This window comes from Scardinius erythrophthalmus (genome assembly GCF_964197995.2).
Source record: "Scardinius erythrophthalmus genome assembly, chromosome: 20".
In the NCBI taxonomy this organism is placed as follows: Eukaryota; Metazoa; Chordata; class Actinopteri; order Cypriniformes; family Leuciscidae; genus Scardinius; species Scardinius erythrophthalmus.
Window position 1 is genome coordinate 9,511,801 of NC_138240.1, and position 24,229 is coordinate 9,536,029.

Sequence of the window (24,229 nt, forward strand, 5' to 3'; positions counted from 1 at the left end):
CTAACAAAAGACACAGGAATTTGGCATGTGAAGAGGCATTTCATTCATCACATTTTCTTTGTTTACTTCCCTGGATGGTTTCTGGGGTCAGGGCACCATGTCATTCATAAAAGGAGACTGGATGTGAATACAGATGAAGGTCCACAATGCAGAACTCATGTCCTAACAAATCAGAGACTAAAATGATGTGCATAAATGTTTATATCTTTCAAATACTGGCAATTATTCAATTAAAAAACCCATCAAATATCACACAAAGTAAAAAGAATGCTTCGTTTAAAGGTTTATTGCATAGATCAGGAACAGTATTACAAAAGTATTTAGGGTGATAGAATAAAGTAATAACATAAAACGCAATCAATTTGGCTCACTTATGCCCATTAACTCAATACAGTAAAACTAGGCCTATATGATGACACAGATAAATCAATCTCTATCCAAATTTAAGCTTTCATTCTTAATACACAAGCAACTGAAACTGAGTACAGTGACTTGAGTGTAAGATGATCCATTCACACCAATACAAGACAAAAATAAGCAAATATGAGTACATTACAGACTAGAAAGAAAATAAAAGAAATAACACATTAGCCAATTTTGAGATGAAAAACAGTGCAAATTAGCCCATACTGGCTTAATAGGCAGGAACTCCCACATCACACAGAAAACTGTTGTTAGTCTTTAGAAGTCTGAGTAAACATTTTCCGTGCAACCTGAATATTGAAAACTCCTGAAGACACACAAAAGGTGATAACAGAAAAACAAGAGACTAAAACTGAAACACAATGTTACAAGACTAATTGTTAAAAAAAGAAAATCTTCATTTTTGTTTAAAGGAGACTCCATGTAAACAGTATGTCAAGCTGTTTATTTGCTGTGGGTTCTCTGAGTTTTGTACGTACTACTACAATAGGAATGACTGAAAGCTCCCAATAACTTACAACAAATCACACACCTTAAATAAATAACATTAAAACTGACATCTGTATTAAAACTAGGGGGAAAAGACCATTACAAGTCACTTCACGGGAGAGAAATACCACAACACTTCAATTGAAGTTACAGCTCAGATTATACTGATGCGATCCAATGTTACGGCAAAAGATCAGCTAAAGGTCTTTAAACTCAGTCTCCCAAAATATCATTCATTCATGAGGTCTTTAAGAGGTATTCAGTTTCGAATACTGAAGGTTTTTGGTTTCTTGATGCTTAACAGCATTGGCGGTTTTATCTTTGGTTTATCTGCAAAAAGCTTAGCTTCACTCTCTGTTGTGGGAAAACGTCTCAAGTAGATGTCAGGATATTCCTTCTGAAACTGAGAACAACAACAAAAGGTTTATTTGCTTTTAGGCCGTAATAAAATTAACATACAGTGACTATGATTAACATACAAAGGTGAAGAAAGCAATTTCTGAGAAACCGAGCGCCACAACACTTGTAGCCAATCAGCAGTAGGGGGCGTGTCCCCTCGTAATAGGGGAGGAGAGAGAGTGAGCAAGAGGACGATTTGAAGAAAGACTAGAAAAAGAGATGGCTGAGAGACACAAAAAAGTAAATGTCAGAGGAATATCACTAGAAAAAGAAGGGATATGAGGTTGTGCCGAGGTTTTACTGTTCCATATGCGAGTAACATTGGTTTTGCTGCTTCACAGAACCCAGATATACTGTTGTTATAATTTTAGCTATAGTAACAGGACAGTTTTGAGTGTTATTGGCTGCGTCTGAAAACACATACTTCCCTACTATATAGTAGGCGAAAACAGTATGTGACAAAAGAAAAGGTATGTCCGAATTCACAGTACTCCTAAAAGAGTAGGAAAAAAGTACCCGGATGACCTACTTCTTTCGTTGAGATCCTGAAGTGCGCATTCGATGCACACTTTACTATCCCATGAGGCCACAGGAGAGGATTTATGAATGGCAGTGAAGTGACGCAACTGACGCTGGTAGGTCACATGATAATGACAACATGGCAAATGTAGTACGTCCGGATTACAGTCATACTACACACTTTTTTTAGCAGTCGTGAAGTAATTACTTAGTCAAAATAAGTACCTTCTCAAGAGAGTACGCGATTTCGGACGTAGCCTTTCTAGCATTATTTTGCATAATGTTGCATTGCATGTTTGTACATTTTGGAGGCGGAGCAATGAAGGGAGGGGTGTGTTTGTTTGGGTTGTTTTCAAATATCAACTGTGTTTCTCAGAAATTGCTTACTGCACTAAATTTGTGACATATGAGAAGTTCAGTAAATAAATACCAGTTTTAGCTTCTTTTTCTTCTCTTTTACAGACATGGTCTTGTCCTTTATAATATTTTCCAGGAGGTCAGCAAGAGCAGCTTGGGACACAGACAGTTTCTGCTCTTCAAACTCCTGAGTGCTGATCTGCCTGCAGAATGAGTATGTCGGCATGGCAACACCAGGGCCTACGCATGTGGTCTGAGATCAGGAGCGCATGCAAATGAATGTGAGGGGAATAACCACAAATTAACAAAATTAATGAACAAACAGAGGCATCTCTTACCAGGAATATTCTGGTTTAAATACAATTTAACATTCTGTGTTTAATTCCTCCAATACAATGGCCCTAAAGACATCTATTGTAAGTCAAAATTGTATCAAAATGTTATCATCATTAAAAAGCACAACTGTTTTTAACACTGATAATAAAAAGAAGTGTTTCTTAAGCAGCAAATCAGCATATTAGAATGATTTCTGAAGGATCATGTGACACTGAAGACTGGAGTAATGATGCTGAAAAATCAGCTTTGCCATCATCATAAACCGTGAGTAATTTCCATGTGGTTTGTCAGTCACATTTATTTATACAGCGCTTTTTACAATACAGATTGTTTCAAAACAGCTTTACAGAGATAACAGGAAAATAATGCAACAAAGTTTGTTTCCAGAAGAAAATAGCGTCACAGTCCAGCTTAAGTAAGTTCAGTGATGTTTCATTTTTGTCAGGACTCACCAGTGATTTGAGATAGTTGATGTGATCTTCCACAGCATTGCGCAGGTACGCGGGCACCTGCAGGACTTCCTGATGGTGATCCATGAGAAACGATAACAGCCTTGTAGCCAAGAGCTCGTCCAGGTCACCCACCTCCTCACAACTTAAGACACACCTAGAGAACGTCTGCACCAACTGCACACACATAAACGACATATGAATGAGCACAAAAGAACAAGAAAACCATGTATTTGCTTTAATGTGAATGACATTATGATGATAAAAAGGTTTTTTGGACTCTTCCTGACCAGAGTCCGTGTCCCAATGATGTCATGCAGCCGCGGCATGTCCACGTTCTGGCTCATGCGCGAGATCATTCGCAAGAGTAGCTGTAGTTTGCGGCGACTGGCAGGCGGCAGGAGTAACGTGCAGAGCTGCAGGGCCTCGATGGCCACTCGCTCCAATGAAGGCTGCAATAAACCTGGAACGTGACGTGACCCATATGTAACCGAAATAAACCACAGCACAGAACTTACCAGCCTATAACTTAAATACAAACAAAATGAACATCATGCACATCAGCTTAAACATCATGTAATCAAATCAAACACATAAACTGCATTTACTCGGAATTTCTAAGGAATTCTATTACGGTGACTAGTGATGTGTGTGTATTATATACACACATACATACATAATATATATATGAATGCATTATTTTAAAACATAATATATTTGATATTTCAGTTAAACATGTTAACTAAAACATCCCACTGATTCCATTAAATGGGTCATTAAAACTCTTTTAAAGCAGTAAGTAATAAACACAAATTGAAATTAAATGTTAACAATTAAATAATCTACTTACATAGAGGTAGGATCTGTAGGAGGCTAGGAGCTGTTACCCATATGTTTTAAGTTTATATATAAAATATACATTACACCTGTCTACCGTGACTTTTTATCCAAAAATTAGCACAAAAACAAAATGTATGATGTAACAAAAATATGCATTAGTAGCCAAAGTGTGCTATAGAATTAGTTAGCATTAAAGTGATAGTTCACCCCAAAATAAAAACAAGGAGATACTTAGTAAGAAAATAAAAAGAGTAGCTTCGTTTTCCTCCCAAGTATCTCCTTTGAATTCCACGCCAAAAAGAAAGTCATACTTGTATGGAATGACATGTGGGTGAGTAATCACAACAGAATTCACATTTTTGGGTGAACTGTCCCTTTAAGAATTAGTTAGTCTGGCAGGCACAACAAACACATGCTCAATCACAAACAGAGAAGCTCATGAGTGCTTTGCACATGCTCTTACTTTGCTCAGGGTGGCGTTTTAACAGGGCCGAAGGGGGCCGAGCGGGAGCAGGTTTGCTCAGGTCCAGAGAGCTCTGACAGCGCCTGCTAATGCTCGGACCTGCCCTAACATCCATGCAACTTCCATGCAAACTGTGCAAACCAGGACCTCTAAGGCCAATGCTGGATGTGAAATCTGGTCTCATGGTAATTTCAGCCACTGGAGCGTGGATGCTAAAGCTGCTAGCAGACATTTCTCTATTCTCCTCTATGTCGAGCAAGTTACCGATGCTTCTGGGCCGGGCCCTGGCGGGCCTCTGGTTGGTTCGATGAAGATGTGATTGTGAAGGGAGTTGGGAGCTTGTGTCGTTGCTGAAAGTTTGAACAAAGGGGATTTTGGACACTGAAGAATCTTGAAACTCAAATTTGAGGTTTGGGTCTACTGGAGAATCAGTTTGAGAGGTTGATTTGTCGCTGCTGCAGGACTGTAGGCTTTCAGATGATCTGAAAAGTCTGTTCTTTGAACATTTATCAATGATTCCCTCCAGAGAGCAACTTCTGGACCGAAGCCTACCATATGGGACTTCTGCTTTCTGAGCCTGAGGAATTTCTAGATAGCTACCGTCCAGCCCGTCTCCATCGCTGGCCCTTCTACCCCTAAAAACGGGCTGCTGCGCTCTATGGGTTTCTAACTTAGTCTCTGCTTTTGAACTGAAAACTTCCTTCATGGGCGAATCTGCTTCATCAAAGGCCTCCTTTCTTATTAAGCTCAGCAGGAGGCATTCAGTCGATTTAAACAGGTTGGCTGCATTCACAGCGGTTTTGGCTGGATGTGGACAGTTGGGTTCCTCCTGGCTTTTACGCTTTCCACTTTGAGTTTTAGGTGTCGTGATGTAGCCACACATAACTAGCAAAGGACCAGACAACAGAACATAAACAACAAACAGGCAGGCAAAGACTTTTAAGAACGAGGTGAGACATTTAAAACAGAGCAGACAGGGTTAGTTTTCAACATCGTCTGACACCACAAAAGCAGTGCAGTCACTAGAAATGGCTTCGTGTGACTCTATACCTTGTTTCATCAATATTTTATAAAATAAGACCCACAGCCAAAAGGTTTAAGTAATCCTTTAGGAGGCATTTCCCAGAAAATATGATGTGTGAGTATTAAAACAACCCAGGCCTGATTCTCAAATGACAAATTAACCCATACTTAAGTAAACTGTAAAAAGGTTACACTACCGTTTAAAAGTTTAGGGTTGGTAAGATTTTTTTTCATGTTTGAAAGAATTTTGGATTTTCAGATCAAAAATACAGAATTATGAAATATTATTACAATTAAAAATAACTGCTTTCTTTTCCAATATACTGTATTTTAAAATGTCATTTATTACTGTGATGGCAAAGCTGAATTTTCTGCATCATTGCTCCAGTCATCAGTCACATCTTTCTAATATGCCGATTTGGTCCTCAAGAAACATTTATTATATTATCAGTGTAAAAAACAGTTAATAGTTTTGTGGAAACCATGATGCATTTAATTCAGAATTCTTTGAGGAACAGAAAAAGGAAAAAAAAAAGCAGCATTTATTTGAAATTTTACACTGTCGCTTTTGATCCAATTTAATGCATGAATAAAATAATCATCTTTCAAAAAAATTATCTAACTGACCCTAATTTTTTTGAAAAGTAGCGTACATGTAATTTAATAATCAAAGCAAACATATTTTCTGTTGTAATGACTAATGAGACTCGAAGACAAAACATATGTGTCTTCTTTTGTGGGGAAAACAACCAAACGTGTGCTTCATACATACCTAGGATGTTGACAAAGAGTTCATAGTACTGAAAAGTAAGCAGTGGCTGAGAAAGACCATAGAAGTAGTCAGAGACTGTTTTAAACACATCCCGCTCAAATCCTGGGTAAGATGACTGGTTTGAGTCATACTTTGGCCCTTGATGGAATGGAAAAAATAAAGATGGAAAAATGGATGGAAAATAAAGCATTATTATAAAATATATAAAATCATTAAAATACCTATATATATATATATATATATATATATATATATATATATATATATATATATATATATATATATATATATATATATATATATATATATATATATATATAAAAAAAAAATTCTTATAAATGCCATGACAAAGACAATATGAATGTGATCTAATATTTTTAAATACTTATTTCAGTTGTCTCATTTCATTTTACATGTAATAGAACTTACAGTTTGCAAGACATTTCATGGCAGACAAAACCCAGTGCGGTAAATCTTCTACAGATGGGGGACAAAATAAGAGAAAATAATCAGAATGGGAAAATATGATGTTTGCCACCATTTTTTAGACTGAAATGACACATATCAAGCCTACCTGTCTTATCTTCCAACGAAACGACTCCATGTTTATTGACTTTGGTCATATTATCCATAATGAACTGAGGATTGACTTGCGCTGGATCCAAAACATCTTCAAGAGACCCTGATCCCACCAACTTCTGCAAACTGAGCATTCAAAAGATGATCAAATTCATGTAGAACATCACATTGATTATGATTTGGGGTCATCTGTGTCATACACCCTCAAATAAAACAGTTAGACATATGCAACAGAATTTTCTAAGGGGAAAAATACTGCAAAAAAGACAATATAGCTTCAGCCTTCACAATTTTACACAATTGTTAATCATTTTGAATTTAGATAAATCTTCTTAAAAAAAAAATCACTTCAAAAACAAGCAAGCAGTGCACTTGCAAAAAAGTACTGTGTCCGTGGTGCAACCATTTTTAATGTATAAAAGAAATGCTCAAGGCTGCACTTTTTTGATAGAAAATACAGCAAAAACAATAATATTTCTTTTTATTATTATCTATACTGAAAACAGTCGTTCTTAATAGTTTTGTGGAAACCGTGATGCATTTTATTCAGAATTCTTTGATGAATTGAAAAAGTTCAACAGAGCAAAATTTCTTTGATACAGAAATGTTACACTGTCATTGTTGATCAATTTAATATGTAAGCTTGATTCTGCCACTGACAAAAATAAAAAAGGTAATTGCGACTTTTTATCTCACAATTCTGACTTTTTTTCTAGCAATTGCGAGATTACATCTCGCAATTCTGACTTTTTTTTGTTAGAACTGCATAATATAAACTCACAATTTCCCCCCCTCATAATTTAACTTTTTTACTTTCAATTGCGACATCTCAAACTCACAATTGCAAGAAAAAATTTAGTTTATATCTCGCAATTCTGACTTTCTCACAATTTGAAGGTTTATATCCGGCAATTCAGACCTTATAAATCTTTACGAGTTTATTTCTTGCAATTGTGGGGAAAAAAAGTCAGAATTGCGAGATCAAGTCGCAATTATCACTTACATTTTTTTTATTCTGTGGCAAAAACAAGCTTCCATAATTTAATGCATGCATGAATAAAAGTATTATATCTCTCTCTCTTTAAAAAAAAAAAGAGTTTCTATTGTTCCAAAATTTTAGAACGGCAGTGAGTGTATATGTAATTTCTGGACATGCACCAAAGAATTATTTTAAATATATTTATGTGCCATGTAAATGCCATTGCAGTCATTTAAAACCAAGTATTACCGTTAGTGACCTCACTTCTTTGTAAGCGACTGCAAACAGGAAGTACTTCTGGTGCAAAGCTGCGAACTTCAACGCATACAAACTACATGGGACACATGGTGTGGGGGGAGGTTGGCTTACTGTGTAAGTGTCACATTCTTCCAGATCACTTGAATGTCCTCCTCTGTGAGCTCCCTGCAGCGTTCGGTATCACCTGAGGATGATTCCATTTGAGATTCTTGAGTTTCTGGATCCACATTTTCCTGTGTGAAATAGCAAGTGGATATTACACATCTCTGAAATGAAATTTCTCATTGACAACACATTTGGAGCAACAATACTTACCAATATTCCTTTGTCAAATTTCTTAGACCCTCTGAATTTGAAGAAACTATCCCTGTCCATCATAGACATGCTCTTTTTCCTTAAAACAGGGGCATGGTTAGGAATAGGCTTCAGTGGAGATGTAGATGGAAACCTGAAACACATTTCAAACCAGAAAACATTATGTTTCTCTCTATAATTTCCATTCAAATTCTTTAAAAGTCAAACTTTATTAAAAGATCCACTTTATCATACCTGTAAAGCTGGCTGTTGTCCTCCAGGTCTTCCATGCCCCATCTACCCTTCACGTCCTCAATAACATGGTTCTTCAAAAACTTTTTCAGCAGCTGGATTGTCTGCTGTCGGGTGACCTCAGGTCCAAAATTGCTGTTGTTCTTCAAGAGTTCATGTAACCAGTCCACAGCTGCTGATGCGGTGAAGCAGCTCGAGTAAACCCTCAAGTGCTGCCTGTGCTTCTTCAAAGGCATCCCTGCCCGGAAAAGCTTGGTCACTTCATTCCACTGGGAAATAAACAGATAAGTTAATAATGTCACATGAAGAGCTTGCAATCAGTTTATTCAAAACCAAATGTCTAACAGACAGTCCAAGACAAACAAACAACAACAACTGAGCTTTACAGAAGAAAATTATTCTAAGTTTATAACTGTCACTTTTTTTTGTTCAAAATGCATAAACAATTGGTATTAAAGGAGTAGTTCACTTTTAAATGAAAATTCTGTCATCATATACTCACCCTCATGTTGTTTAAAACCTGTATGAATTTCTGTCTTCTGCTGAACAGAAAGGAAGATGTTTAGAAGAATATCAGTAACCAGGCAGTTTCTGGGTCCCATTGACTTCCATAGTAGGAAAAAAATATACTATGGAAGTTAATGGGACCCAGAAACTACCTGGTTACTGGCATTCTTCTAAATATCTTCCTTTCTGTTCAGCAGAAGACAGAAATTCATACAGGTTTTAAACAACATGAGGGTGAGTATATGATGACAGAATTTTCATTTAAAAGTGAATTACTCCTTTAAATGCACATAAATAGGAAAAATAAATGAAGGCATCCAAACAAATCTGCTCGTTTTTTAAGATGAAGAAACACCCAATAATAAACAAAGCACTTTTAGAGCTAATAAGTACCAACAGTTCCAGTAGATGTCTATTTTTATTCCTTGTTTTTATTTATTATTTTTATGCACTTGTGCACCACGACAAATTCCTTGTACAAGTTGTTCTTGGCAATAAAAGCTGATTCTGATAACATCACCACACCATTTTTGACCAAATAAGGCAGAAGAGACTCACCAGTTTAGTGGCCCTGTATGGACCTGGGGTGACGATGTGAGAACTCATTGAAAAGAACACGATGTATCCACTGCCTATGCAGCCGTTTTCATTATTCCTACATATACGGGCGAGTTTACTTTTGATTTATTGAAGGCGCTCGTAGGCTATATTTAATAAGATGAATATATCGACAGGCAAAGTCGCTCACTGACTTGTCACTGGCTATAGATAACCCGAGGTTGTTTAGGATCCTCGTACACGTTTGAAATTACGACGCGAACGTCTCGACGATCATGATTGGATGGTATGTTTGGTCACATGATTGATATGGCGACAGCCATTGGTTGTTTTTGATGACGGATTTGGCTGTCAAAATATTGGTTTGAATTATGATTCACTTTTTACTCAAAAGAAACGATAAAAAAAAGTTAATTCACAACACTATATATTTTTAATAACCATTGCATGCTCTATATACAACACAACATGTATGGAATACAAATACAGTGAAGTTAACAGCGATAAAATATCAATGGTAAATAATGGTGAAATAAAATTAAAATGATCATTTACCTATATTTGGAAAGATTTTGTAGTTATTACTTTTGGGTTCAAGGTTTCCTTTTCAGTCAAATACGTTCTCAGAGGACGTGAGGGGGAACGACTACAATGCCCACACTGCAATGCAAACAAAAGTTAACAGTTTCACTTCCGCTTTTGCTGCTTTTAGGTGTTTCCGGCGTCCGGCGACAGTTACCAACTAATAACTGCTCGGTAAATATAGAACGGTTTATCTGGTGGGTGATCGTCTTTGTTTAAAATGCTCAACATGCTCTATATACTGATATGTACACAAAGTTATTATTGTATGATTTTCATTCAATATTGTGCTGAAGAGTCGCTATAAGCTTTGTGTTGCTAGCTTATAGCTGTCAGTGCTGCTATCAAACTTCGTTAGAGAACTGTAACTCTAACTGGTTTAACCATTGTATCAAGTGATAAAATCATATATTTATTTCACAGAATGAACAAGCATAGATATTTACTCTAAAAACCTTTGCTTGCTAACACTATAATGAGTCAATGTAAGCATAAAAAGACAATTACAGCAATATTGGCACTCAGTCTGAACTACAATGTAAACTTTAGAATATGGTTTAAAATTGTTTACACTTCCTGCATCTTCTACTGATGTCATTTGATTTCACAACTCTCTCTTCCTAGGATCTGCTGCTGAAGACGGTCCGAGGACGATGATTGATATCAAAGCATGGGCGGAATATGTGGTGGAGTGGGCAGCCAAAGATCCTTATGGCTTTCTCACCACGGTTATCCTGGCTTTGACCCCTCTGTTTATCGCCAGCGCCCTGTTATCATGGAAACTCGCTAAGATGATAGAGGCCAAGGAACGTGAGCAGAAGAAGAAACAAAAACGACAAGAGAACATTGCCAAAGCCAAGAGAGCCAAGAAGGATTGAGCTTGGGACAGAGAGGGGTCAATATAATAGTCCATCTCCCTGATATATTGCTCTTCTCTTAACCCTGGACAGTTCTTATGGGACCTGGAGCAAGACTGGCCTTAAAGGAGAAGGGTTTACTAAGGTTTACTGGCCTTAGTAAACCCTTAGTGGGAAGCTGGGAACATATAACGGGAGGAAGGATTGATTGATCTCAATAGCAGGACTGCAGTACTTTTCCAGGATATCATCACTACAGTGGAAAATGCATTATTGTGCTATCCACTATTGTGCAGTACTCTGCATTCCATTTTTTACTGGGTTGAAGTTGAATCCACAAATCACTTAAATTGATTTTTTAATAATAAAGAAAATTCTTAATATGAAGTTTGACTCAAACTATCTGTGCGATCACTACAGTATTCTTGAATCTTATACACTTTTTTTTTCACCTATTTCCTAATGTGTCTTTGACTCAGCCACTATAGGTAAATAACTAGAAGAATAACAAAGTGCAGAAAACTTTTAAAACTATTTTAGCTACTAACTGGTGGGTTTGTGATTCCGCTAATAAATTATGTTATCGAATGCAAGTAATATGATAACAAATACTACTTTGCAACATCAAGCAGCACAATGGACTGTTTTTTGCAGTCTAAAGCTAAAAAAGCTCAAATAACTGAAAGCAGTTGACACCAGAAGCCTTGCAGTAGCCACACCCACTCTTATGCTAAAAATAAGGTGTTTAAACATAGTATTTATAGGACATAATAATTTGAGATCAACTGCAGCTGCAACTTTTATTTACCTACTTTATAAATAAAGTGCATAAGGAAATCTACAACACTGTAATAGTCTCTGTAATGATATAAAGTTTTCCATATGCAGAGACTGTTCAAAGTACTTCTGAAATGTCATTTCAATTAAACAATGCACAAAATGTTCTACATTTGGTGATTTGATCCATTACAATTTACAATCCATTTCAATTATGCTAAATCATTTCATGCAAGAAACCAGTACTGGATATTTGTCACGAATGAAAACAAGCACAACTAATAATTCATTTAAACTGAAAATTGACTTGAAGATTGCAAGTAAGGGTTTTTATAAAGTCCTATTTCTTGGTTCCTGGAGGTGTCCAGGACCCTGGCTGAAATGTGTTGGCAGTGCTTATGGGGTCCTCACTGATTTCAGTCTGCCCAAACTGTGTGGCAGAAGCATGACCTTTGACCTGAGTCTGAACAGGCTGGGCCACCAGACCTTCCTCGTACTCTTTGGTCTGCAGGGCTTTATCCCTCTCCCCTGCCTCTACAGCTTTGATTTTGATCTGCTCCCTGTAGTGTTCATTCTTTAGCAACTCCTGTAGAGGGCAAAACACATGTGTTAACATAACACTTAAAGGAGAACTCCGGTCAATTTTAACATTGAGCTAATTTTTTTGTAAATTTGGAGTGCTGTCAATACAGAGAACAACGACAAAAATCGGTGTTGCCTACACCATGTTATCCTCTTTTTAAAATAAACCTATGTGCATAGGTGATAAACCTATGCACGTGAACTCGACAATCGATTACTGTGGACTTCGACCGAAAACAGGAAGAAAATACAGGTATGTGCGCTGGCTGAAATAACATCATTTTTATTCATATCTTTCACATCTACTGCAGTCTGCAGATTCACCCGTGATCACTCTGAAGGAATCACTCACATTGGCTGTGCACTTGTAATGACACATCAAGGATGTTAAGAGGCTAAAAGCAGATTTAAAACTTGCCCCATTGAAGTCAACAGGGTGCAAATTTTAAAAAGAGGATAACACGGTGTAGGCAACACCGATTTTTGTCGTTTTTGTATTGACAGCACTCCAAATTTACCAAAAAATTAGCTCAATGTTAAAATTGACCAGAGTTCTCCTTTAAAGTGATGAAATTATTACATCATTCAAGGTATAGAAATGATCATTTTAAGATATAATAAAAATAAAATGTAAAACATTTCCGTTTTTTTAGATTTTAGTTTATATTCTGAGTGGTTTTCTTGATGTTATTAGAAATAATACCTCTATAGTAGGTGGCTGCTTCCGCCTGCCTCTGATCCAAGCTAAAAGAAACAGAAAATACAATAAATATTGATTTGTTAAATAAAGAGCTAAGTTAATGGATCATTTGATGATAACATGGTATAAAACATTTAGATATTGAAGTACAACATGCTAAAACATCTAATTATATAAAGTATCTTCATTACTGTGTCCAATTTTCATATAAACAAACAGTTAATAATTTTAATTTAGACAGTTAATACAGAATAGAATAGAAATATGAATTTGAATATTAGGTTCACATTATCATAAAAAAAATATAATATTTGTTTACAGTCAGGTTCATGACTGACTCTCTATTACCATCCCATTCAGAAGGAATGCTTCCTTCCAGGTACTCAAACTCTTTTGGGTTTGCTGCTTCTACGAGGCGCCTTGGCCGCATGGTCCGTCCTGTAAAAGACAAGGAAGAATTGGGATAAGATCAAATGTATTTGGTTAATTTAAACCACCAAATAAAAAAATAAAAAAAGAGAGAAGGAGATAAGTTTGCTATAACCAATGGCCAGGAAAAGAGGTTGGTTGGGTTTTGTTGTACAGAATGGCTACAGTTTACTATATTCCAATTTATTTAAAGAGGTTAATTTGAAATATTTATATAATACATTTATGATTCTTAATCATAATTATTATATGATCATCTCCATTTAATTTTATCCTGAAGTTATAAAGGTGTGCGTTCATATCGGCTATTACTCGGTAGTCAAAGTCTTATGCATGACCTACCTGTCCATGACTTCTGCTCGGGTATGAAGTAATATTTATTTCCTAAATGATCTGTGCCGATATGCTCTTTTACCACTCCAAATGTTCTTCGCAACAGAGAGCTAATACGGCTCATCACTGTAAGATATGTGAAATGTCAATATATATTCTCTCCTATTGCACACGCAGACGCATTCACTTCACTGAGCCGTCGGGTTACAACTACGCAGCAATAATGCTGTCATGTGATTGGTCCTTGTGCCCGCTCAGGCCAATCAGAGTATGCGTTGTAGCCGGTTGTAGCACGTCACAACATGGCTGCCCCCTAACCAACAAAATGCACAACTAAAAGCTGAAATAGATCATATTACATTTAGTGTGTTGTACAGAATGAATTTGTTCAATTTTAAAACGCGATTCTACATGTTTAATAATCACCGCTCTAAAGCTAGGGTTAAAGACTGTAAACAGATTTCGGATATAGTTAATTCACTCTGACAACATACCATACAATACATAAATAAACAAAAGCTCGATGTCTCTACAAAGATGCTGAGTTTTCTTTATGCCAGGCAGTCGGGGCTTGACGACCCTGTTCGTCTGAGACGTGCAGAGTCCACACGAAGGTAATGTCATAATATATATTTATTTTATTAATATTTACGGGGATGCTTCTTGGAGATTTTTATTGGTTTTACAAATATAGACGTGGTACGTTACATATGTATAAACAAAACAAACAATAAATTAATTAATAAAATTAAAAGATCTAAATAAACAAAGTTAAATAAAACATAACAATATTATAACGTTCAGAAAATGTTCAAACATCGTTCATAACAGTGTTTTTAGGTATTATGTTATGCTATAATGTACTAACCATAATTTGTTCTTGTGTTACATTCTTTATAATCATTAACGTTGAGGGGAGAAGTCTAGCAAACAGCATTTTTTGTCAGCAATTTTTTTGCTAAAACTTTTTGAAATTCATAACATGAATGTTGTCAAATCAAATTTATCTAAAAAGTGGCACAACTTACCTCACTCTTCCTTTCTGTGTCTTCAGGGTGCTTAGTCTGGAGTTGAACCACAACAGAGATGTGGCTCGTGTCCATGGCAATGGAATTAACACCCTGGACATTGAAGTTATTGATGGAAGATAGTAAGTGTACTCCTCGTTCAAGAATACTAGAATACTGCAATCATAGAATTCACATATTACATTGATATACTCTTAATACTCCATTTTCTTGTGATGACCCCATATAGTAAATACAGTAATTCACTGGCCCGTTTTGCATTCCAGCATGTTATCGGGTGGATCTGATGGTGTAATAGTGATCTATGACTTGGAAAACAACAGCAAGAAGCTTCAATACTCTTGCAAAACAGTCTGCACAGTGGGCAGGTCAGTATGGCTCCCTTCTCCTTCACAGTGATCCAGTGACCACAAGATGGCAGTATGATATTTTCTGATTGAAATGATATGTTGTCAGGTTATGTGTGACTTTCACTGTTTTCTGTGAAGGTCCAGTCGGCATGTGCATAAATTCAGCGTTGAAACGGTGCAGTGGTACCCGCATGACACCGGTATGTTTGTGTCCAGCTCATTTGACAAAACCATGAAAGTTTGGGACACAGAAACTCTGAAGGTGCGTGTACGTCCTTCAACCAAAACCACATTTCTCACAGTGATTACTCATTGACTTCTTTCTCTTCTTTTTTGGGTTAAGTATATGTCATTATATATATATTTCTGGTCTGCATTCATTAGCTCCCATAGTTTTTTTCAAAAATGTCTAACAGCTGAAAGCCGCAAGCCATTGTGGAACTACCAGTCTGCTTAAATACAGGCTCTGTGGTGTCAAATGTCCCTTATCTATTGGCCTTTCATCTGGTATTTGCATTGTAACTGACGCACAAGAATGGTGCCCAAGCAACATTCAGTGCTTTCTAAGTGCTCCCTTAAAGGCACAGCAGGGAGAGGTTGCTTAGTCAAAACAATAACAAGGGTGTAGGTTGATTACACCATGAATGAGCGTGAAATCATGACACCTCCGCAGCCAATGGAAAGCAATCTGACGGGACTCAGGGACTTTTATTTTGTTGTTTATGCATATCTTACAATTAAAGTTACATTTAATGTTCACCTCCTTCTTTCCTGAACTTGAACTTTGTTGCAGTTACATTTGATCACTTAAATTCATTTTAAAACATGGTGGAGAAAAAGCTGTTCAGGTATTACTGTTGCAACAAATAAAGGTCTTTCTGCTTATGCTAATTTAGTCACTTGGCAAAATGGCGTTGTCTGATCTAGTTTTTAGGTACAAACATGTTACTCATGGTAAATCAAGAAAACAAGAGATTCAAACAATAAGAATAACCATGTTGAGCTATATAACAATGATTCTTTTTCTGTATATAAAGGTATCCAAACAGTTGCTCACCTGTCTAATGAAACACATAATATATTAAAGCGTCACTGATGTCGAGGGTAACGCAGAAATTGTCATTGACAGGCGAAGTAATGACACGGTCCGTTCACTGGTTAAAATAGCTGATTTCTCTAGATTTAAACATTGTTGGAAACATTTGGGATAATGTAAGTACACAAGTCAACTAAATATATAACATGGTTCTAGTGGTTTTTGAATATTTTAATCCAAAAAACTTACATATTGTGCCATTAAGCACATCTAACATGGGCGTTTATCTGTGCATTTCCTTAAAATCGTAATCTTTACATTAGGTTCTATTTATTGATTGATTGTTTGATTGATTGATTGTGTTTTGTTCAGCCAGCTGAGGAGTTCCAGTTCGATGGTAATGTCTACTGTCATCACATGTCTCCTGTAGCCAGGAAGCACAGTCTTGTAGCAGGTGTGTTCTCTGACCAAACCAACCCTTCTGCATGTGGCTGTTCTTTTAAACTAGCACTCATTACTCTTTGATATCTTTCTGTTGTATCTTTATTTTAATCAGCAATTAATAATCTAGAGTTCCTAGAGCTTTAGAGTAGTACATCAAAGCTTGTACATCTGCAGATGGCCTTAAAAAAAGAGAGAGATATGGATGCTCATATCTGCTCTAGAAGATACTTTTGGTTAAAGTGGAAGAATATGAAGGATCTTAATCATCATTATTGCTCAATGGGTAGACAGCTAAACATTTCCTGCTTTAAAAATGAGAGGTGAGGAATCCAGGCACTCGTTTCTTAATCAGGACCGACAGGTTATGAACACCTCAATGCCTCTTTGTCTCTGTCTCTTTTTTCTGTCACGTATTCTTTTTCTTTTTCAATGAACTCATAATTTCCCCCGCCTCCATCTTTTCAGAAAAAAAAAATCATGCTGATTTTAGGGAATTTTTTTCTTAATAATCTTCCATAGTACAGTAAGCAGTAAAATGTTATTGTTTATATGCTGGGTTTAAATATCCAGTTAATCAATAAAATCTTTTCTATAATCTCATATTTATCATAAGTTGGGTTCTGCCATCACACATACTTTTATATCACATATGATCATTTTTTTTTTGTCTTCTCTGAATTATCTTACAGAGTAACTAATTGCAAGATAAATTACATCAAGTGTGACATCAAGTTTTTTACGCAATTGTGCAACTTTATGCAATTATTAATCTTGGTTGTTAGATCTCTTCAGTTTTTATACGATCAGGCAATTCTGACTAACACTTGCAATTTTGTCTCAATGTGAGTCTCACTTGACTCCAGGTTTGATAACCCCTGACTCCAGTTATTGGAGGTCATCAAAAATATATTTGATTATGCTTTATGATATTAGTAGACTGTTTTTTTATTGGTCTGTTCATTCTGTTCGCATACTTCTTCCTGCAGCTGTATAATCAGAAGCATTTTAAAGATCACATTCCATATATTTCCAAAAGCTTAGAATTTGTATTCTAGTTCATAAATCTTACAAAATAAGCATTTGTGTTTAATGTGTTTTGCCCCTAACACATGGGCTCTAAACTCCTACAACAACAGTGTGTCTGAGCTGTTTTGTTATTCTTCTCACTTAGCTCTATTGTACTCTGTGTTGGCAGTTGGTACCAAAGACCCTAAAGTGCAGCTTTGTGATCTGAAGTCTGGGTCGCGCATCCACATCCTACAGGGTGAGTAATGCCTGTTGTTTCTGAACGGAGACAGCCCTGGTGGAGGGATATTTTACTTCTTTAAAGTCCCCCTGTGGTGAAAATCAAGCTTTTAATCTTGTTTATATGTCTATGTGATGTTTTTGATATGCTTTAAAACAAACCATGTGCAAATTCATAAGTCAGCACCAGAATCCAGAATCCAAAATGGCGGTTTGAAATCGCTGGTGTTTCTGACGTCACCAACTACCTTGTAACCAATCAGGTCAACGAGTGGATCTCTGAGCTGGTGTGAGTGAGTGGAGGCGGGGCTAATTTGCATATTCATAGAACCACGTATACTAAATGAGGCAAGGGTGTAGAGTTGAATTCAAGCTATTTTAAGGCATGAAGAATTTTTTTTTTTTTTTTGAGGAAAAAAATTTTAAATATGTAATTTTGGTGATCAAAGATGAGTTTTAAGGGATAAAAGTATTGACTGCAGGGGGGCGTTAAAAGCCAAAGACTCAAATATTTTGAGCAGACATGGGTTATTGAATCCTGACCATATTAGCAGTTATTTTGCCTTAGAATTTTGTCAGATTTTTCTGGTCATCTCAGATACCACAAGTGTATCTGTGTCACATGATGCTTCAAAATTCATTCTAATATGCTGATTTGGTGCTCAAGAAACATTTCTTATTATAAATGTTGAACACAGTTGTGCTGTTTAATGTTTTTGAGGAAACCATGATACTTTTTTCAGGATTCTTTGATGAATAGAAAATTTTGATTAATTTAATACACCCTTGCTGAATAAAGGCCCGTTCACACCAAGGACGATAACTATAAAGATAACGATAAAGATCTAATTCTAAAATTCGTTCTCCATATTAAAGAATAACAGAGTTCACACCACAACTATAACGATAAAGATATGAGGAACGATATCGTTGGGATCACTTTCAGAACGATTTTTTTCCAGCTGTCGAACGATAAAACACTGACAGCCAATCAGAATCCATTCTAATTTAAAGGTCTCGCGCATTTAAAATGGATCTGGATCATCCGGGCGCGCGCGTGCTTAGAAAAAAAAGACCGTTATCGGTCGCTGGTGTGGACGCATATATAGTTATCTTTATCGTTATCTTTATAGTTATCGTGCTTGGTGTGAACGGGCCTTAAAAGTATTAAAAAAATCTTACTGAACCTTACTGAAACTTTTGAATGGTAGTGTATATTAACTTTCAGAGTTATATCAGTTTATCATGAAACAAGTTTTCCCTGGCAGGCCACAGGGGCGAGATCCTCTCAGTAAGATGGTCTCCACGATATGAGCACATCCTGGCCACTGCCAGGTAAGCACTTCCACACCTGCACAAATGTTAATGCACTCACCTCTCTTTGACTGAGGGGTACCATAACAAGAAACAGCCACATCTTGTGTTATTTGATGCTGGTTTTTTTAATCAGTTGTGAATTCTTCAGTCATTTGATGCCTTTATATATTTTAGTTGTTCTATATTCTTTTGAAACTTTCCTTCCTGCCTGGAAAACAATAAGAATATAGACTGAAGAGTTGTTCATTTTTGCTAAATCTATTTTACTAGTAAACTGCAGAAAACTAGATCAAAATCTGATCCAAGAATCTCTAGCACTTGAAGTTCCATGAAAAAGAAAAGATTGTTGGAAGAAATCCAGGCATTTTGGCATCTATTTTGTTTTTTCTTACCATATCCCATTTCCCAAATGAGATTGCTAAATATTGCCTATTTATGAAGTACATAGGAATGATGAATAATGTTTGCATTACCTGAACAGAGGAATCTTACTGGTTTAAAGGCCAGTTCTAAATCTGATCTGACCATCTGTAAGAGATTTATTTGTGTTCATCTTGCATTATTGCTAGTAACTCTTGTGCAATGGATTTCCCTGTCAGCACTGACAGCAGGGTCCGCGTCTGGGATGTGAGAAGAGCCTCGGGGAGTCTTTTTACTTTGGACCAGCACAATGGGGACAAATCCAAGGCCTCATCTGAAGCAGGTGAAATCACACTTCATGATGAGGATAATTGTGATTTAATATTTACACGATACTTAAAATATTAACTGCAGTCTGTTGTAATCAGTTACATTTGAACTGTAAAACGTGCATTCTTTAAAAATGCATTTATGCGTGACATAATATTGGTACTTAAAGAGTGTATAAAAAGTGATATGTATTTAATTTTATAGTAAGTTCAGATGATAAGTTCATCAAAGATACCAGACACTTGCCATAGCGCTGAGTGCAGCAAGCAGAAATTAATGTGAGCAATAATCTCTGTGTGTAAAAGATGCTGAAAGCTCATATTTCTGCATCAGACAAGAGCTGTTTATATACTTTATAAACCTGTCTGTAATCACCCTCATTATACTTAAAATTTTGAATCCTTCTGTCACAGAAGAAACTGTATAAATTATATATATAAATACATAACTGTTAATTTAACATAATAATGTGGTATAATTATTATTACTGGTATATAATATAATATTATAATATTTCAATATTATGCAATATATGACAATTAATATTATTCTATATATATGATATAATATTAATTGTTTTATATAGGTATACACATACAGTATGTTTATGGAAATGTCTTGGAGACGTTTCCACAGTTCTTCTGGATTTAGTCTTTCTTAGTTTTTTCAGTTTCTTCATGTAATCTCAGATGGATTCGACGATGGTGAGATCAGATCTCTGTGTGGTGCTGTTGTCAGACTCTTTGTGCATACAAAAATCTCACTGGATTATTACAATTAATGGCAAAAGGAATGTTTGGAAATGAAAACTGATATTTCCTACTGACACACTACAGCAAAAGATATGGCTTAAAGCTACTAAATACTAACGAAAATACTAACGTGCCTAAGACTTTTGCATAGTACTGTATATATGCATTTATTTAGTAAAATATTATAAAATGCAAATAATGTACTGTAAATATAAATATTCATATAATATAATACAAAACTATAGTCATTATTAATGGTATTGTATAATATTAAATATAATATAAAATGTAACAATCTTTAATATAAAATTATACTTTTCTTCCAGTGAACACAGCACACAATGGGCGAGCAAATGGATTGTGCTTCACAGCTGACGGACTCCATCTCCTCACTACTGGTACAGATGATCGAATGCGCCTGTGGAATAGTGCCACAGGGGAAAACACATTAGTGAGTAGCTCTTAGGGAAGTTTGAAGACTTTACACTTTAGACTTAATTCCTAATATCTGTTTAGTAAAAAAATTATGTCAAAAATTATATTTTGAGCCGATGTTCATGCAGCAGAAGTAATTAGGGGCCATTCACACAGAACTTTTCCATTGTTTTTGCATGTTAATGCACTAGACAGACGTCTTTTACGGTTGCGGTTCGTTGTTAATTTCACAGATATCTTTAAATCTTTGTCATTTTAATTCATGGAGCTGTTCAGAAATCCTTAATTCTCATCAACAGGTGAATTATGGAAAAGTCGTCAACGAGAGCCGCAAAGGCCTCAAGTTTACCGTATCGAGGGGCTGCAGTCCGGAGGTTGTGTTTGTGCCGTGTGGCACTTCGGTAGCGGTGTACGGGCTTCACTCGGGAGAGCTGATCACTATGTTGAGAGGACATTATAATAATGTAGACTGCTGTGAGTTCCACCCAGATTATCAGGTAATGTTGTTCCTGATTATTTGCTTAGTAATTGAGCCTTTACTAATCAGACAACAAACTGAAACAATGCCAGGAAGTAAAATCAGTGTTCTCACAATCATTCAATGAGATTTGAATTGACTCATAGACTCATTTGTGCATCATTAGGAGCTGTACAGTGGAGGTAAAGACTGTAACATCCTGGCCTGGGTCCCAGTGCTAAGACAGCCTGACATTGAGGATGAAGAAACCAACTCTAAACGGGTACATTTTGAGACATATTTTTTTAAAGGGGTGGTTGATTATGATTTCACTTTTTTAACTTTAGTTAGTGTGTAATGTTGCTGTTTGAGCATAAACAACATCTGCCAAGTCACAATGCTCAAAGTTCAAAGCAACGGGAGATATTTGCTTTTAAAGAAATTGCTTTTTAAGGACTACAACAAACGGCTGGTATGGACTACACATCATTCCTCCTGGGTTAGTGACATCACTAACCCTAAGATTTACATAAACCCCGCAGAACGTGATTTATAGATTATCAAGACAGAATATGCTAATCAATGATTAGAAGATAGTTAACTCCACATCAGCTACATAAATTTAAACATAAACAAAAAAGTTTTTGAAATTTTCAGGACACAAGCTGTCATAGCTCCGCCCCCCGTGCTGGGAGCAGCTGCTCATTTGCATTTAAAGGGACAGACAAAAAACGGTGCATTTTTGCTCACCCTTAAAAAGTGACAATTTTAGCATGCTATATAAAAATACCTGTGGGGTATTTTGAGCTAAAACTTCATATACACACTCTGGGGACATCAAAGACTTATTTTACATCTCGTGAAAAGAGCATTATACCACCCCTTTAATATAAAATTATTATTTTTTAATTCTTGTCCAGATTTCAGAAAAGATTAGGTTGATTCAATTAATGGTGCGCTTTAACGACTACTACAATGTACCGTGGATCAGGTGTTTTTATCTTTACAGATCTGCAGGTTTGGACTAGGTGGGGCAGAAAGTGAATCTAAATTTGTGCTCTCGTAAACATTTTCTTACCTTGCTCACATTCCCCAGCCAATAGATAAGATCAGATAACCTGACAAACATATGCCCATTATGGCATATATTCAGATGCGGCTGCTGTCAGTCATAGTCTACATGAGATGTACACATTAGCTTGAGTTGCGCGTCTTGATGGCTTGTAGTTTATCAGGTGCTGAGTTTAACATCCTGCTCTACCAGTTTTTCTGGTAGAAAATCTGGCACACGTTTAAGGAATTGCATTGCGCATCACTGATACATACTTGGCTATTAGCATGGCTTAGATTTCTAAAAAAAAAATCTGTGGAAAAGATTCATTTTACCAATGTGTCACAAAAAAAATTGACAAAAAAAAATCACTAAGTTTTTCATTTGCACTTATAGCTGGAAATTATCGGCTATAATTCCATTACAGCTATATTTATAAACATATATATAATTTTTTTCAGCCCATTCTTACTGATGCTTCTAAGACTATCGCAAGTCTTTCTTGCTAATTCGTTAAAACCTTGATGTGAGGAAGGTTAATGACTGGTTTTCAAATCAGAAATACATCACAGAAAACCAAATATTTGAAAGGCATTTGAATATGTGCAAATCAGTGAACACACAATATAGTAATAATGCTCTTATTGTTGTGCCTTGGCTGTATCATCTAAAGTTAAACAGTAATCAAACATCACTGAATCATGTAGGCTTAAATTCGGTATGAAACGGAAGTTGCAACTGTCTTTTCTTCTCCATTGTGACGAATATCTGTGTGGAAAGGCTTCTCAAACAAGAAAAAATGTAGGACAGGGCTTGATTTTGTCCATCCTTGGTTTGATATTAATGTGATCTCATGCGAGTAACAGGTTGTTCCGCCCTTGCGCCGGCACTCGTCACCAGAGAAGAGAAGAAATGTCACTACAGGAGGGAGGGGACGATATTTTGATTTAAGATTATGAGGGCATATGATAAAAAAAAAAAATTGATGTCCACGGATAAATAATTAATAATAAATACTGCAATATTCCATAAAAAACAAGAATTGTCCATTTTGAATTCATGGTGATTTTTATGATGTTCAAATGTTTCTGAATGCATATTTTCACAGGGTGGAGCACAAGCTGCAGTCAATCCTGCTTTTGAAGATGCCTGGAGCAGTGATGAAGGCTGACCGAGCAAGGAAACCAGCAACCTGTTTTTTATTATCCAAATAAACCACTATGTACATTCCTTCAGAGTCAAAGTGCTCTTTTTGTATACAGTTGCATACTGCAATCAATTGGTGCCTATAAAGTCACTGTACATAAAAAGTCTCATGGGTGTCAAGTATTTCCATTGGTTGGCACCTGCTGATTTGCCTTTCAACTTGACTTGAACTACAAGTTCTCATATCACTAGAACCAATGGTTTTGTGTAAAAAGTATGTTTTGTGATTACGATAAACATATTTGTTTTTACTTTACTTTAGTGGGATGATCAATGAACAGTTTATTTTTGTGTGTTTATTAATTAAAAAATGATTGTATTAAGATAAAACATTCATGCTGCCTCTGTATCATTTTTACTGTGAAGGAACTATTGGGACATTTCATAAATCATTATTGTGGCATCATTAATTGTCATAATTATTTGACTCCATACTTTTGTCCTGATAAATTCACGCTCCC

At 36.1% G+C, this 24,229-nt stretch overlaps 4 protein-coding genes across 10 annotated transcripts; 2 read left to right on the top strand and 2 right to left on the bottom strand.

The window, feature by feature from the left end:
• Positions 1 to 269: 269 nt before the first annotated feature.
• On the bottom strand, positions 270 to 9,760 carry depdc1a (DEP domain containing 1a). Of its 2 annotated transcripts, XM_081349736.1 has the most exons (12): positions 9,498 to 9,760; positions 8,436 to 8,701; positions 8,202 to 8,334; positions 7,998 to 8,119; positions 6,645 to 6,775; positions 6,500 to 6,547; positions 6,071 to 6,208; positions 4,276 to 5,160; positions 3,263 to 3,435; positions 2,976 to 3,149; positions 2,261 to 2,440; positions 270 to 1,315 (listed from the first exon to the last, which is right to left on the bottom strand). In XM_081349736.1, exons 1-12 carry the CDS (start codon positions 9,543 to 9,545, stop codon positions 1,172 to 1,174), a joined length of 2,442 nt encoding a protein of 813 aa, XP_081205862.1. In that variant the 5' UTR covers positions 9,546 to 9,760; the 3' UTR covers positions 270 to 1,171. The 2 variants fall into 2 exon arrangements, with proteins under 2 accessions (XP_081205862.1, XP_081205863.1); XM_081349737.1 differs by lacking the exon at positions 4,276 to 5,160 and having other exon boundaries at positions 274 to 1,315; positions 9,498 to 9,749.
• Positions 9,761 to 10,181: 421 nt separating this feature from the next.
• On the top strand, positions 10,182 to 11,876 carry smim15 (small integral membrane protein 15). 2 transcript variants are annotated; one of them, XM_081349759.1, is made up of 2 exons: positions 10,182 to 10,253; positions 10,704 to 11,876. In XM_081349759.1, exon 2 carries the CDS (start codon positions 10,733 to 10,735, stop codon positions 10,955 to 10,957), a length of 225 nt encoding a protein of 74 aa, XP_081205885.1. In that variant the 5' UTR covers positions 10,182 to 10,253; positions 10,704 to 10,732; the 3' UTR covers positions 10,958 to 11,876. The 2 variants fall into 2 exon arrangements, with proteins under 2 accessions (XP_081205885.1, XP_081205884.1); XM_081349758.1 differs by having other exon boundaries at positions 10,193 to 10,276.
• Positions 11,489 to 14,093, bottom strand: ndufaf2 (NADH:ubiquinone oxidoreductase complex assembly factor 2). Its single transcript, XM_081349757.1, has 4 exons — positions 13,767 to 14,093; positions 13,344 to 13,433; positions 12,999 to 13,039; positions 11,489 to 12,299 (listed from the first exon to the last, which is right to left on the bottom strand). Exons 1-4 carry the CDS (start codon positions 13,879 to 13,881, stop codon positions 12,054 to 12,056), a joined length of 492 nt encoding a protein of 163 aa, XP_081205883.1. The 5' UTR covers positions 13,882 to 14,093; the 3' UTR covers positions 11,489 to 12,053.
• Positions 13,743 to 24,176, top strand: ercc8 (excision repair cross-complementation group 8). 5 transcript variants are annotated; one of them, XM_081349750.1, is made up of 13 exons: positions 13,743 to 13,787; positions 14,322 to 14,371; positions 14,812 to 14,907; positions 15,052 to 15,153; positions 15,274 to 15,397; positions 16,544 to 16,625; positions 17,811 to 17,879; positions 19,129 to 19,195; positions 19,777 to 19,880; positions 20,946 to 21,070; positions 21,354 to 21,551; positions 21,699 to 21,794; positions 23,671 to 24,176. In XM_081349750.1, the coding sequence occupies exons 1-13, from the start codon at positions 13,758 to 13,760 to the stop codon at positions 23,731 to 23,733; spliced, it is 1,206 nt and encodes a 401-aa protein (XP_081205876.1). In that variant the 5' UTR covers positions 13,743 to 13,757; the 3' UTR covers positions 23,734 to 24,176. The 5 variants fall into 5 exon arrangements, 4 of the variants coding, with proteins under 4 accessions (XP_081205876.1, XP_081205874.1, XP_081205875.1 ...); XM_081349748.1 differs by having other exon boundaries at positions 13,745 to 13,787; positions 14,295 to 14,371; positions 17,787 to 17,879; XM_081349749.1 differs by having other exon boundaries at positions 13,745 to 13,787; positions 14,295 to 14,371.
• The last annotated feature ends 53 nt before the right edge of the window (positions 24,177 to 24,229 follow it).